At 41.9% G+C, this 16,085-nt stretch overlaps 1 protein-coding gene across 1 annotated transcript; it reads right to left on the bottom strand.

Moving 5' to 3' along the window:
• Positions 1–1,548: 1,548 nt before the first annotated feature.
• CTLA4 (cytotoxic T-lymphocyte-associated protein 4) lies at positions 1,549–5,487 on the bottom strand. The gene is made up of 4 exons (XM_014954246.1): positions 5,303–5,487; positions 3,770–4,120; positions 3,169–3,278; positions 1,549–2,526 (listed from the first exon to the last, which is right to left on the bottom strand). The coding sequence occupies exons 1-4, from the start codon at positions 5,358–5,360 to the stop codon at positions 2,428–2,430; spliced, it is 618 nt and encodes a 205-aa protein (XP_014809732.1). The 5' UTR covers positions 5,361–5,487; the 3' UTR covers positions 1,549–2,427.
• Between the last annotated feature and the right edge of the window lie 10,598 nt (positions 5,488–16,085).

Genomic DNA, 16,085 nt, shown 5'->3' with positions numbered 1-16,085 from the left:
CTTTCCCATAACCTTCCCTATTCAGGTAGTTTAGCAGCCTGCAGCTTACTTAGGGAAGAATTCTTCACTGGTTTACAGGCTGAATGTCTCAAGGAAATGTTAGTGTAATAGGAGGGATTAGTCTAGGTGGATGTAGAAAGCCTAACCATGGTCAATTTAGCTGCCAGAAATGAAGGTGAATTGGAATATACGTAGGTTCTACGGTGACACAGATTCACGGCTAGCTGTGGCCAGAGGTCATGGGGTTGTTGATACATGTCCATTGCATCTCTTCACCCAGGAAGAATAAACTTAGAAAGTAATTTACTTGAACTGCTTTTAGATTGCTTAAGAAAACTAAATTCTTGGTCCCAGTGTATGGGAATTGTCAAGGAAAAGAGAAAGAAGAAACAATTGATTACTGATTAGGAGCCAGACGCATGATTTGGGGAATATCTGAGTTAGTACTTGCTGTGGTAGACAAAATTTGTCCTGGATAATTATTCTTCCTTTGGCAGGGTAACTTTATTAGAAGACTTTTAAAGCTCTTACCAGTGAATATGTGGGTCAAATCTATTTTTACCAATCATGGAACACATTTCTCTGATCAGGCTGCACTTGAATAGGGGGAAATTCAGTCCTTTTGCAGTGACATCGAATGTGTGATCTTTCACCATTTTTTATGCCCAAAACACCAGGTTAATGGAAAATTGGGTGAAAAATCCCAGACTGATGTCAGAATTCTAAAACACCTTCAGAAAAAGGATATGTCATCAGGTGTTACTTTTACTAAATACACTACAATTGTAGGTCAACACTGAGAGAGTGGTTAGCACCTGCAAACATTGGCAAATTGAGAATGTGAATGTTTATTCATACCATTGGAGGTGATGCCAGAGGAAAGGGCAGGAGGAGAAAAGCAAACTAAAAGAGCAGTGAGATTTGGTGTTCTGGGAGCTGCTGCCACTGCAGGAACATTGCAGAGAGGGCTGTGAGGTTTGGGTTCACAGTTATGGAGCCAAGAAGATGGATTCAGAGCTGTGAAACAGAGACGCACACTGCCAAGTTTTTGGGTTGCAATGCTGATAGCAAATGTTGATAGCAAAGAATCAAAGCAGTAGGTTGTAGCTGAGAATACTAAAATTGTTTTAAGCTCCATCAGCTTTGTGTTTCGGCTAGCATTTAGTGAGTGAGAGTGTCAAAGAGGTGCAAAGAAAACAGGATTTGAAACTAGGACTAGGTTTTTGTATAAACACGTACAGGAGATGCTGTCAAAGTCGTTACAGCTACCTCCTGCGAGTAGCTTTGCTGGAAGTGAAAAGGTGATTGGTAGCGTCTCTGAACCACATCACAGCGGCTTTAACTAGAAAATTGAAGGCTTGACAGATTTTAATGGTGGCCCCCTGAGGAGGAGAGCTGAGAAAGTAAGTGTTGGCATGATCACACAGGCTCCCTCAGAAGGGCAGAACACAGGGTCAGAGGGGAAAGGTTCATCTTGTCATCGCTGCTTTCTAACATGTAGCCACTTCCTGTTTCTTCTGAGAATAATGAATAAGAAATGAACTTGAATTTGGGCAAAGCTTCAAGGTTTTTATTGAATGATACATAACTAATAAACAAGATTATACACTGTCAGTATTTTCATGGAAAATAAACTCAGTTAAACACAGCAACATACTTCTGCCTTTTGGACAGATGCTAATTTAGCATTTGTAAAACGCAAGGCCCCAGCAGAGCTAGAACTTCCTCCCAGCAACAGCCTAAGAGGGCTCCTGCTGGGCAGCCTTGCTCTCCAACCGAGCTGTCAGCACTGGCTCAGATACCATCAATGTTAACTCCAGCACGGCACTACTGGGACACGATGCCAGTGAAAGGAGCTTAGATCAGGCTTTTAGAGCAGCAGTGTCATCATTGTCAGCCTAGGGTGAAGCCTCTGGGGAAGCACAGAGCACTAATGCCAGAAATGGGACCAATAAATAGCAATGCAGGGAAACAAGTCAACATTTCCTTGTACATTAGTGTGCTCCTCTGCCTCTGCTCCCCAGGCCTCTGGTATTAGCCTTGCAATGACACACAAGCCTTTGTCAAAATAGTGTTTGGATTTCAGTTGATCAGTAGACATGGTGAAATTTGACAGTAAGATGCTCGGCTGCAACAGCAATAGCTCTTAATGCTATACATTATATAGACCACTATATAGACTACATATTGGTACAATACAATTCAAAGAATCAATGGCCTAATGCAGCCATTTTTATGTGACAGGATTAACCTTGAAATATTAATGCATAAACTATTTATTCTCCTCCAAACCACAGAAGTTACAAAGCATATTCCCTCTCCTTCCCGTTCACCTTTGTAACAAGACAATTAATTTTATTTCTTTAACTTAAGTGAATTAGCAGACTCTCCATCCCAGCTAGGCAACTGTTTCTGTCTTGTCTTGTTTCAGTTAACAGTGATGTGGAATGGAATAACTTTTTTCTCTAGCTTTTCAGAAGGCATTTTCACATAGACCCCAGTAGTGAGACATCGTCTTCTCTTTATCTATAAAATACAGGAAGACAGTAAAATGAACAAGTGATTGCAGCATAATCATTGACCAGCACACATTTTAGAGAAAACTGATTGATGGTCTCTCTTTATTGAGTAGAAGGTATTCTAGATAACTTTCCCTGTCAACCCTCTTGGTAGATCTGTTAACACCGTTTGAGGAAGAATCAGGAGTTACAGGGGCCATTTAGCAAAAAACAGAGTCCTACCATTCATTTAGCCCTTTGAAGGTGCTCCTGCTTTAAAGTTCAGTGTTGGTTCAAAACTAGAAGTATTCATACCGTACAGTTTAATTTAGCTTCTAGGAACAAGGGTGGATTGAAAAATATGGGATACTGATTGGTTTTAAGTTTTGTCATCAGGTTTATTTCTAACAGACTGTGAGTACTCCAGACCCCCATGGAAAGAGGCAACCCAGACTTACATTTCACAATAGTCTTTGTGCAGACATTTCTAGCTATGATGTTAAAAATGCTATAAGTTAGAATTCCCCACCATCACGAGGGGAAGCCTCTTTAAGTTTGCTTTGCACAGAGGTGGTGAGAAAAGGAGAAATCTGTTCTCACTTCTTTCTCCTTGTCCTCATCACACAAAAGGGTTTTATTAGCAGGATGGGGCTGAGTTGATGGGACTTACCGCTTTGCCCACGAGGATGGCTGAGATGACAATACTGTAAAGAAAAAATCCTGAGGCAGTAGCTCCTAATACCCAGAGATATATGGCAGTGTCTGGACAAGGTTCTGGATCTAAAACATATGATATCACACAAGTCATGTCACACATAAACCTCGTAAGGAAGTCCCTAGAGTCCATAGGTCAGCCTCCACACTGCTTTTCTCCAGCATGTGCTATGCCAGGGTAATACCAGGACCGAGTTCCGAGTCCGTAGCCACTCAATCTCCAATGAAAATTGGAGGTCCTGTAGAAGGACATATACATTACTCTCTGCTGTTTCTGCACTTATATATCTAGCTGCCTAGATGTACATGTACAATATATGGTACTGTTTATGCTGTCAAACATCCATACCTGCCTAAATACATTGCATGGTTATGAATATGCCTGCTTTAGGTGTGTGCAGGGAGATCTGAAAGGAATAAGAGCTGATCATGGTTCTCAGAGCTTGAATCAGTGTTGAGCCTTGCTTCTTACAAGCAGAATTTTGAAGACCTTTGAGACATAAAAGCAACTCCCTTAACCTGGGAATATCACAATACTGTAAGGCTCCTTGGCTTACCAATGACATAGAGATGCGTCCCATTTCCTTTGTTCATAAAATAGGGTGGAGGGTACATCCGCTCCATCTTGCAGACGTAAAGACCTGTATCATTGGCCTGCAGGCCAGTGAGGGTGAGGGTCACGTTGTTTCGGCCAGGGCTAACATGGCACTGAATGACCTCTTCCACACTGAACATTTTAAACTCCGTTGTGTAGGTTGAAGCACAAATTTCAGTGAACTGGTCACCTGTCTGTTTAAGCAGAGTCACTCGAATTTCCTTTGCATTCCCGATGTGCTTGTATTTACACACCAAGCTGGCGACTCCTTGCCTGTTGGCCAGTACTATTGCTGGCTGAGTGACTTCCATTACTGTAAGGAAGTAAAGAGCATGACGGTAAGTGAACTGTCAAGAAATGATCTGCAGTCATTTACTTGAAACCTGCACAGTAGGAACCTGCACAACCTCCTATTATCCATGGGTAATTCCTAGAAATGCTTCTAAACCCTTCCAAAAAAAAGGACCCCGAGGCACTGCATTAATATACTTTTAAAAGCTCAAGAAGTGCTTTGATTACTATAAATGATATTATAAATCTCAGCAATTACTTGTTGCTTAAATAGTAGGTAATTTAGCACACTTACTGGAGCAATGACCTGCATGCTTCAGTTTCCTGCAACACAAACTTTTTAATATATGTAAGAAAGCAAAAAAAAATAGACTTCAGATGGTAAATCTGAAATGTAAAATTAGGCATTTAAACAATTTAGACAAAGAAGCATGTTCACATTTAGAAACAAACAGGTTGACATCCTATATGGAACATGGAACAGAACCTCTAGCATAACAGTAAATCTGAATGGAAAACCTGTTTGCATATTTTTGGTTTTGATCTTTTTGCTTCTTATTTTTAACCAGCTCTTCCCAAGCCACACTACAAGAACAGTATATGCTCCAAGCCACAGTATAATAACACATAACAAAACCTGATAAATGTACTGCAAAAAATAATTACAAGTCTTAAAGGGAAACTAGTGTACCACGTACATCCCCACTAGCTGATTTTTACAACTTCTGTACTCTATCCTGCTACACAGTGGGAAGACATTGACTTTGGCTTCAATAAGCTGTGAAGACTCAGTTGTCCAATTTCATTTTACATCAGTCCATTTTGGGGCAGAGCTTATCTTCCTGAGTTCTGCAGTGCAAGAATTTGGGATGAAGAGGCGTAGGATTCCTGCATCCATTCTAACCTCTATATCCATGTTATCAGCTGCCAACAATGTCACTCACAGGGCCTGTTTTTCCAAAGTCTTTCCTCCTCCTTGAGCTACTCTGAATCCTGCCCAGCCTCTCTACAGATGCTACTGCTCTAAAGTCTGTGTCTGGTTTTCCAGATACCTCACAGTGCCCCAAGACCTTGTTCCCACACTGCCCTATGGAGAAGTCCCAGTCATCTTCCTCTCCCTGTTGTACCCAGTCCTCTCCTGCAAAGATGTGAAACCGAGAAAAGGTAGACACCCTCAGCTACCCTGCCTCCTTCATCTACCCACCTTCAGCAATGGCAGTGGCTGTGCAGAGAAAGCCCACGGTGACCAGTATTGAGAGCATTCCTGTGCTGGAACAGAAGCTGAAGGGGTTGAAGGTGGCTGATGCCTTCAGAGTTTAAGACAAACTGGAACTCTCAGGACTGGAAAAAAGGCGACACCTTTCAGGATACTGAATCTTCGAAATGTTTGAACCCACACAGAGTCAGTGTGTGTATATATAGCTTTGATCCCAGATGCTGTACCTGAAAGTAATATGAAGCTTTGTTTTGGTTTTACAAGAAAGGAAGTAGTGGGTTTGATTAGTACGTGCACAGTTAACCTCAAACAGTATGAACAAAAACAACTATTCAGCAGATGGAAAATACATATTCAATCTGAAACTGCCATCCATTCTGCTTTAAGAATTGGGAGAGGAAAGGTAATCATCCAATAGAGCAGTTCAGGCCCTTTGGTTCTGCCAGCTTGCACAATCACAGGACTGAATATTTTAGCAGTCATCAGGTATTTTCTAATAGGACAACACACAGACAACTGTATTTGTGCCTAGTGTGGCACAGTCAATCAGTGCGAGACAGCTTTTTTATGGAGGACTTCACTCCGCCCCCAATTTCTTTGCTTACTTTAGTGTTAGTGCTTTTGATGTTTAAAAAATGCTGCCCCCTTCAAAACACCAATTGCACTTGCAACGACTTCATCTTTTCATATCAGCAATGTGACTCGAATCATACCCAGCTTTCTTCTTTAGGCTTTCCTGTTTCCAAGAAAAAAAAAAATCTATCTAGGTTTATAGCTAATGACCCACATATATGCAATGCTTTCCCGACCTACGGACTTTACTGTCTAAGTACCTTGAGATCAACAGATGAAAAACACTGCAGGAGCTTTGATTATTGCTATCTTTGCTTAGAGCACCTGCATCACTTCAAATCTCAGTGAAACAGTTTTCACCTACTGGCCTTTTAAAAGTCCTGTAAGGTCTGAAAATCATTTTGCTTTTTTATGTGTTAGACTGTCATATCCGCGAGTCATTGCCTAAAGAATTTCATAAAAATGAAGTTACGCTGAAGGTCAACGTTCTTTTTTTGCCCACACTTTGAGAAGTTCTTTTAGAAGGTGCTTCATCACTTATTTATGTAGATATAGTAGATTGCAAAGACCTACTTTTTGATTGTGACCTAGAAAAACTAACAGCATTAGCTTTTGAACAGTAGCCTGCCCAATCCAAAGATAGAAGATAAATATCTGATCTTGAAATCACAGAAATATCTAACGATATAAATGAATTTACTGCTTCCATACTTACGTGATGCAACAATTGTTTGTAATGACAGATTCACAATCAGTTTTATCTTACCCAGCATTCAAAACAGAACTGATGATAAATAAATATATGGCTATGGGAAAATGAAAAACTGCACCCTAATAATGGATCAGTCCCATACTACTGGTTAAACAAGCTTAAATCAATTTATTATTAAATAAATGCCATCATGTACCAGAATATCAGTGAGATTTTTGGCATGAAATTTCCAGGTTATGCCTGACATTTTCATATCCAGAGTAGTAACCAAATTACCTGTCCTATGTGTCTTTCGGGCTTGGGGTTTGTATGCAGTTAAATGGTGCATTTGAGCCTCATAAACCATAATATCATCTCCTGATAATTGATTGAGACTGCAATTTGATGGTGTAATTAACTACCAACACTTGCAAAGGTTTGCCTTGTAAAACTTGGTGCTCACTGCCTCACGCATCCACAGTGTCTTACACAGCTCAAGTGAGAGGTAGCTCTCTGGCACTCCTCTCTCTGGCAATTGAGACTGCTCTGGTAAACATTGTTTCCAGTGGTATTCATCTTTCTTCCTGGCTCTTTTGTTATCAGGGTGCCTTTTCAGATCAACCACTTTTTATTTTTTATCCTTGTCCTTCCTTAACAACCTCATGTTATTGCTTACTGCTCTTCTAAAGCACAATATGTCTCCCTGCGGAGTCTCTTGAAGTTGTCTCCGTCTTCACAGTCAGGGCAGCCTGAGGTGAGCCCAGAGTATCCTCCTTCCAATGGATAGAGGTCATCTTGCTATGGTACCCTCTATCCTTGCTAATTAGACTTTGGATCTTGAGTTAATGTATGCAGATAGCAGATGATTGATGCAGTAAAGCAGAGATCTTGTTCCAAATAATATCTCTCCTTCGCTGCTCCAATCCTTCTCAGCTCAGTTATGGCATGGAACGAGGTATCAGTAACTGAATGAGTTCTCCTGCTAAAATCAGATCCACAAGAATTGCTGGAGATGCCTCTTGCCTCTGCTGTGCTTCTTTTCTAGCTACTCTTCAGCTGATGAAGAGTCTCTGGACTTCTGCTTTGTCCACCTTCTCTGTATTTCACAGCCATGCTTTGTGGGCTACAGCCATAGGACCTATCTTACCTAGTTACTGTGCCTTCTTGTCTGTGTATCTAGCTGCCCTGATTCCTCATCTGGAGAACTTTTTTCTCTTCCACCCTTTCCCAGTAACTAGAACCTGACACATGGCCTAGGGCCAGGGTGAGGGAACGGGTGAAAGAAGAGCCCTCCCTTTGACTTTGCAATTCAGAAGGTCTTGCAGGAAGGATATTCCTCATGCTGTTTCCAACAGCCTGACCTTTGCACTTGTCGTATCCAAAAGCTCAGTGTAAGAGAAATCTTTCCTTTAATACGTGTACTTATATTACAGTACTCTCTGGTCTTAAGGGTGATATTAATCTACAGGTCACAGGAAACCTTTATAGTCTACATATGCTACCATACCAAAGTGTCAGAGCAGGGGAGGGGACGGAGGGCCTGGCAGAGCTACGCTGCAGAGCCTTAAACTGAGGAATCAGCTTAGGAGTGGTTCATGTCTCATGGCCTCTTTGAACTTAGCTCAGAGAAGAACACACAATTTACACCGAACACTGGACTACAGTACTATGATTAGTCAGATTGCTAGTAAGTTAAATAACTAGGTTTCTCATGTAACTTTCTTTCTCATTTTGGGTTAGTCGCTCACATTTTAGTGATTTGAATTGCTTTTCTTCATTGAACAGTTGTTAGGGCAAACCTTCCTGCTGACTGCCTGTCAGAATTCCCATTTCAAAATATTATTAAAAAAATTATTTTCGCATTTTAAAGCCTGTCTCATGCTGGCCATGTTTTTTTACTCTGTGACAGGAACTTGCTTGGTGAGCTGCTTGAGATGTAATGGGGAGAAGAGAAGGTTATCATTTGCATAAGTACCTGGTTTCAGGATATTTTGTTAAACTCAGAATGTGAGATCATGTCTTATTATGTTAAACAGTTCACGTTTTTACCATGTTAGTTTGCCACAAGCCTATTGGGGTTTTGAAATGCACTGTCATTTGAAAAAAATATCCAGACCTCGAAGTGGTATGGCTGAAGAAAAAATCTTTTCTACAAAACAATAGGTAAAGAGAAAAGGAAATAACACAATGACTGGAAAAAAAAAAGTTTCATTACCATTAAAGGACTAAAACCCGATTAGTGTAAGTAAAGGCCTAGATATGACCAAGTTTGGTGGATCACTCTTGGTTCCTGAAGGAACCACAATTCACATCACAAAACCACCGATCTTTAAGTCTCTCAGAAATGTGGCCTTTCTGTCAGCTTCTAACCTGGGTTTACAGACACCACTCTCTAGACCTAAACCTGTGCCCTCAGTCCAGCTTCTGCAGAGGTGGGAACAGCACTAGCTGGGAAATTCTCCATCCAATACTTCACAGGACACACAGGGTTAGTCTTCTTGGGCACTTCTGCTGACCAGCAGATCGTCCAGAAGGATTTGAGGTGTGGGTAGATGTGTGAGCATCCTTTTTCTTTGTGCTACAGGTTTTGGTATTTACTTTCTGGGGTCTAGGCTTTGCTTCCCCTACCGTAAATTTCATTATATCCAACAGACTTTCCTGAAACTCAGGGCATCTATAGTTATCTAATACAGAGAGAAAATTGGCTCCCAACTTTTCATGCTAACAGTTCCCAGGTTAGTCTTGAAGGTCTGAATTGTATGCCTTACCTGGCTGGGTTTGCTGCATGTTCTTTGTCATAGTCTATACATAGTCTAAAAATAAAGCAGTTAAGTATACCCTGTAACAAGCTGCAGCTGTGGAGACATAGAGAAATACTGGGGAAAGGTTTTACTTCTTACAGGAAGTTATTGGAAGGGGTCAGCATGGATTTACCAAGGGCAAATCATGCTTAACCAATCTGACAGCCTTCTATGATGTCATAACTGGTTGGCTGGATGAGGGGAGAGCAGCAGATGTCATCTACCTTGACTTCAGCAAGGCTTTTGACACTGTCTCCCATAACATCCTCATTAGGAAACTGAGGAAGTGTGGGTTAGATGAGGGGACGGTGGGATGGATTGAGAGCTGGCTGTGTGACAGAACTCAGAGGGTTATGATTAATGGAGCAGGGTTGAGTTGGAGGCCTGTAACCAGTGGTGTCCCCCAGTGGTCAATACTCGGTCCAGTCTTGTTCCACATATTCATCAATGACCTGGAACAAGGGAACAGAGTGTATCCTCAGCAAGTTCACTGATGATACCAAACTAGAAGGGGTGGCTGACACTCCAGAGGGCTGTACTGCTGTCCAGTGTGACCTGGACAGGCTGGAGAGCTGGACAAAGAACCTAATGAGGTTCAACAAGGACAAGTGTAGCGTCCTGCACCTGGGGAGGAAGAACCCCAGGCACCAATATGAGTTAGGGGTGGACCTGCTGGAAAGCACTTCTGAGAAGAAGGATCTGGGGGTCCTGGTGGATAGTAAATGGTTCATGAGCCAGCAATGTGCCCCTGTTGCCAAGAGGGCCAATGGAATCCTGGGCTGCATTGGGGAGAGTGTGGCCAGTAGGTTAAGGGAGGTCATTCTCCCCCTCTACTCCACACTGGCAAGGCCACAACTGGTATATTGTGTCCAGTTCTGGGCTCCCCAGTTCAAGAAAGACAGGGAACTACTGGAGAGAGTCCAGTGTAGGGCAACAAAGATGATAGAGGGATTGGAGGATCTCCCTGATGAGGACAGGCTGAGAGAGCTGGGACTCTTTAGCCTGGAGAAGAGAAAGCTGAAGGGAGACCTTATTAATGCTTATAAGTATCTAAAGGTTGGGTTGAAGGAGGATGGAGCCAGACTCTTTTCAGTGGTTCCCAGTGACAGGATGAGGGGCAATGGGCACAAGCTGGAACATGGGAAGTTCCATTCAAATATGAGAAAAAAACTTCTTTACAGTGCGGGTGACAGAGCCCTGGAACAGGCTGCCCAGGGAGGCTGTGGAGTCCCCTTCTCTGGAGATATTCAAGACCCGCCTGGATGCAGTCCTGAGTGATGTGCTCTGGGCAACCCTGCTTTGGCAGGGGAGTTGGACTAGATGATCTCTAGAGGTCCCTTCCAACTCTGACAATTCCGTGATTCTGTGATTCCACAATTCTGCTTCCCCTTATTTCTTAAAGCGTTGAAAAAATGAAAAACAGCAAAAGGTGGCTGTATTTCTGATAGTCTCCGGCTCTGACAGTACTGCAGTTTGCATTTAATGAGGGACACAAGAAAAAAATCATTATAAAGCTTTGCTGAAGACATGTAAGGAGTGCTGTTCTCAAAAATGAGATGGGCAAGAAATCTTTTTAAGCAGTAAAAAGATATAGAGCTTAAGAGCCTACTTCCAGTTTTCCCAAGGCTAATTAAGTTCCTGATTTTTTAAAAACAAAGTTTTATGTCATTTCAAACTACAAGAGCAAAGCAGGACTCCTTGAAAACCTAGAATTAAACCTTTATATTTAAAGTTTATAAAGCAAAGGACTGAAGGAAGTTTACATAAAGGAGATAGTGCTGCAGTTAGTGGACATACAGAGAATCCAGATATTTGAAAGACAGGATACCTGACAAGGAAAGGCATTTTCCTAAGCTCACATTGGGAAGTTCTGTTCAAAACCAAGGGATGGCACAGAGCACATTCTAAAGCACCACTTTGAATCAATGGCAAGTGGGTAACGAAGATCCACTTTGTTTGCCAATCAAATTCTGGGGGCCATTTCTAAAGAGTGAATGAGACCCAATGGTTAGAATAGGATGGGCTGGAAAATAAATTAAATTAAGGAAGGAAACTTAGTAATATAGCAGAAGGGGGAAGCCAGTGGACAGACACAAAGGGAAAAACAAGGTGTTCAAATTGACAAGTTCACAGTAACATTTTAAGTACATAGCAGTGAGCCAAAGTTTGTAAAGGCCAGAGAAGAGAACGTTTCAGCAGTTGAGGTGAATATTGATCATGGGCTAAGGCTTCTAAAGGTACTTTGTCACACTCAACCATATCCACACTAAGATGTGGTGTGGAAATATCAAAGGGCTCTTGATGAGATGGAGATAGGGAAATAAGAATACCAAGAGGGGAAAGGATGTTTTGGGGAGACATAGGAGTGGCTGGATCAGTGAAGGATATATGTAGCTTTTCAGTGCTTTCAGATGTCACTGTTAGGCTGTGAATGAAGCATATTCCCAGACAAAACCTGCCCAGAAGCCACTACCAATGAAAACACATTATAGTAATGACAAGATAGCACACCACCTACATGCCTGTCAGTAATACTCTTTAAAATTTGCATGACAGAGCAAGGTGGCATGGAAACACAGCACTGAGTGATGGGGACCACTTCAGAATCCCTCCTTGCTATAAACTCACCTCACTTTTCTGCTTCCCACACCTTCTCCTTGCCTCTTTCCTTGCAGTTTTACCTACAAAACCCACAGAATGAATAATAGCTTTACTATAGATTGCCTATTTGGAGCTTGTCAAAGAACCTGTTCCTGGTAATTGGGTCTAAGATCTGTAGGCTTGATGCCCTGATGTATGGAAGTGATATGCTCGATCTGTTTGCCTTCGGTCCATGGGCAACCACATGTTACGGAAAGTTTACAGTGATGTGTGCAAGGCTTGAGAGTTTTCATTAGAATATGTGTTATTCTAACTGGAGGCTCTGGAAAGCGAAGATTGTAGAATAAATCCCATACTTTGCAAGAATCTTATTGCTTTTGAAGTATGGCAGTTGCAAAAAAAAATTGAAATTGTCCCCCTGTAACCCAGACCTCTCTGCAAATGGGATGCTGTAGCCAAGCACAGGGTTAGTGACTGGCACCATGTGAGTCAGCAAACTAAACGCAGGTCATATACCTTCCAAAAAAGTATCAGCTGCAGGATTTGTTGTTCAACCCACTCTTCACCGCAGAACCTTATCTCATGTACAAAGCCTTACCCTTACCTTAGTGATAACTCAAACTCCCTTTGTCTTCCCTAGATTACGAAGTACTTGAAACCACATTTCTAGGACTTAGCAATTCCCCTTTCCCAAAGTCTCTACCAGGGCTATGAAAACAAAGCCCTGAAATGCCAGGGAGGCTGGATGAGGCTGAGTCTTTCATTAGCCAAAGTGATAATTTGAAAAAGCTGACGATCCTCCACCTCTCTGTTCAGAAGCTCTTTCTTACTATACCTGTTTGCTGACAGATATTACCAATCCCTAGAAGTTTTATCTTTTTCATATTCTTATATAATCACCTCTATAGCAACTCTAAGAATATTAACTTGGATGTGTGAGTGTGGCCACCTTGCATTCCTGGTTATTTGAGTTGAGCACTGATTACTGCCTGCTATAAAGCTCTGATTGCAGTGAGCATCCAACTAAAGTGCTTCTTCATAGCTCCAGATGCCTCCTCCAACTATCATCACCTGAAAACCCAGCTAGGAAATCCTACATTTTAAAGTTCAGATCCAGCATCCAAAAGAATTCTTGATGTTTTGGCCACAGAAATAACAGATAGAAGGCAGTTAGGTTGCCCTGGGTGCTAGGGATGGAGAGAATTAAGGAGGTTTGAAAATGTGTTTCTAGGGGGGAAAGAGATTATGAAACAGGGCTGAAAAATCAGTAAGAGGGCTTAAAAAGGAGGATGGGCTTGTGGGTAACACACCAGTTGGGGAATTTTTCTTTTAGATAACAGTGAGATTGTATCTGGTTCATACAAAGAAAACAAAAGTGTTGGATGGGGTCCAATGAAAACCAAGCCCTACGCAAAATGGGGGGAAATGTTTTGAATTTTATAATTTTGGTGAAATGTTGAAGGAAAGGGGAAATTTTTGAGACTATGCATGTGCATCTTTTCCTAAAGCCTTTTTCAAGCCCCCACCAACAATATTTTTCATTTTTAAATCATCACCCCTTTTGCAAAGAAAACAAAGGCGTTTTACGTACTGGCAAAATGTAATTTTGTCTTTTTTCTGCCTAGAACCAGTACTGGGTGAAATGAAAAAAATGTGAAGGGAACTCTTTGCAGCAAGAGCATCTGCAGTTCAGCAGAGCTTTCTTGAGAAAGTTTCACTTCCTAAGGTTTTTTGCTATGCTTGCTCATTTAAATGGCCATTGTATTAACCCACTTTTTATGATTTTTCAAGCATCAGCAACCAACTTACGTCTCATAAAAGAAAAAGTGTAAAGCAGAAGGCCTGGTTCTCATTACTTTTGAGGTCCTAACTGCATCAACAAATTTTGCTGCCCCAGCAAGTGGCATTGCTGCAATATTACCTGCCTGATATATCAGCCCGTGTTGAGTTTTGCCAGAGGTCAAGATTCAGTGAAAATACATGGCACCTCTGTACCAGGGTCCTTGGGCTAGAGGGGTTAGGCAGGACTCGGTCTCCCTTCATTTCCATTCCTCCATTCCTTCAATAGCTATGGAACTACAGCACCACCCCTTCCTGACTTGAAGGGATTTAACTCCAAAAGCTATTTAGAGTGCTTTTGTTGTTGCTTTTTGAATACTGCATCCTGAAACCAGAGTAATTTCGTTTGCAAACTATTTAATAGTAGACTGTGTACAAAGTCATAACACACTGAGCTGGTGAATGCAGGCTCTGGAGAGAGTGCAGCTATCATTTCTGTCTGTGTCATTACAGTAACTGATTAATGTTTTCTTGAGTTTCTGGGCCACTGAGGAGCAGGAGACACGTGGAGCTGCAGGCTCTGGAGTCTTGAGAAGTTTGGATTTTCGTGATAAACTGTCAAGCTTGGGAATGGGGCTTTTGTTTTTGAAAAGAACTTCTGCAGCCAAAAGGCTGGGATAGGAGATAGTAATATATTTCAGGAGCTTGGCAGTATGATCATATTTGTTAATATCAAGAAAAAAAACCTTCAGAATTTCCAATGAAATAGTTCTTGTGGTTTTTCAAATGAAATTACTTTATTTTTCTTGTTCAAAGCAACATTTTCTTTCAAAAATCCCTGTAATTTTTAAATATTTGAATGACATTTAAATAGCCACCATCAAAATGAAGCATTAACTTTTTTTAGGAACAAATGTCTCATTTGAAGCCTCTAAATTATTATTTGTTTTACTTTTCAATTCACAAAAAAAATCAATTTTTTTTCCTTTCAGTCGGATTGAAATGAGTCCTCTTGACTTTCCAAATTTGCCAACGAAACAAAAAAATTAATTATTCATCAAGTTCCAATGAACACTGTTCATAAAAATTCTGAATTATGCAAACTAATCACCTTCTGGGAAATAGGTATAGATAATTTTATGGTACAAGCTTCCAATGTGACTCAATGTCTCTTCGCTTGCACACTATAACCCTCCTCACCCATCTGATTATTCAGACTTTTGCCTTGTCTATGGTTTTCAGCTCATTTTCCCCTGACTACCACCATTGATCTTCTCTAGTTTTACTTTGCTTACAACAAAATATTCTTTATCTTTCAAGATATCACATGCTACCATCCTGTGAGGTAACTGCAGCTGGGAGGACAGAAATAGTTAAATGACTTGGTTCATGAAGTTACTCGCTCTGATGTGTCAGCAGGAAACGTGAGGAGCAGCCACCTGCCCCTGTTGCACCCATGGCACCCCCAGGTAGCAGGAGTGCAGGGATGGCAGGGATGGCCTGTTGGCCACTCTTACTCAGGATCTGTAGAAGAGCAAACATTCTTGTTTGGCATAGGGAGAAAGGGATTCTCCACACAGAGGTCTGGCCTTGCAGGTGGATCTCATGGGAAACACTGAGAAACACAACAGAAATTAGACACAGAAGCTCAAATTGAGGGTCCAGAAGCAGAAGGGGGAAAGGAAGAAGCTTTGCTCTCCCCCTCCTCTTGCAGCCACCCCGTTTTCTTCATCTTCCCCTTCGCTGTCGCATGACTGCAGATGCTGCATGAGTGAGCGTGGTGGGAAGCAAGGGCTGCCAGCCTCCTCCTCACAGTCCACCAACGCTCTCCTAAAGTGAATCACAGTCTCTCACTCCCCAGCAGCCTCTCTGAGGCAGGACCCTGGCCTCATTCACCCACATACTACCGGCATCTTCAGCTCACCTTAAAGAGGAACACACCTGCCACTTGATTTTAATATTCCTGCTTGCGGTTTGCACAAGACATGTTGTGTTCTCTTTCCTGCACCTCTCGTTCACGCAGAGGGCCAGCAGGGCCCTGGGGTGGCGTCCTGGGTGTCCCAGCTGAGCACCCATCTTCTCTTTGCACTAGAATGGACAGCAGCCGCATGCACGCTGTGTGCATGGTATTACACTTACCCAGCACTTTCAGAGATTAACTGCATTTTTATACAACCTGCCTTTGCTGTTCTTGGGATTCACTTTGTTATCTTAATTAAGTGCCCGTAGTTTCTTCAAGCCCAGTAACCTGGCTTAATAGCAAATGTCAGAAAGGCCACAGCTAGAGTTTGTACACTCTAAGCTATGTAAATGCCTAGCATAGCTG

The sequence above is a fragment of the Calidris pugnax genome, unplaced genomic scaffold (assembly GCF_001431845.1).
Source record: "Calidris pugnax isolate Ruff unplaced genomic scaffold, ASM143184v1 scaffold103, whole genome shotgun sequence".
NCBI classification, from domain to species: domain Eukaryota; kingdom Metazoa; phylum Chordata; class Aves; order Charadriiformes; family Scolopacidae; genus Calidris; species Calidris pugnax.
This window is presented reverse-complemented; position numbering and strand designations above follow the sequence as displayed.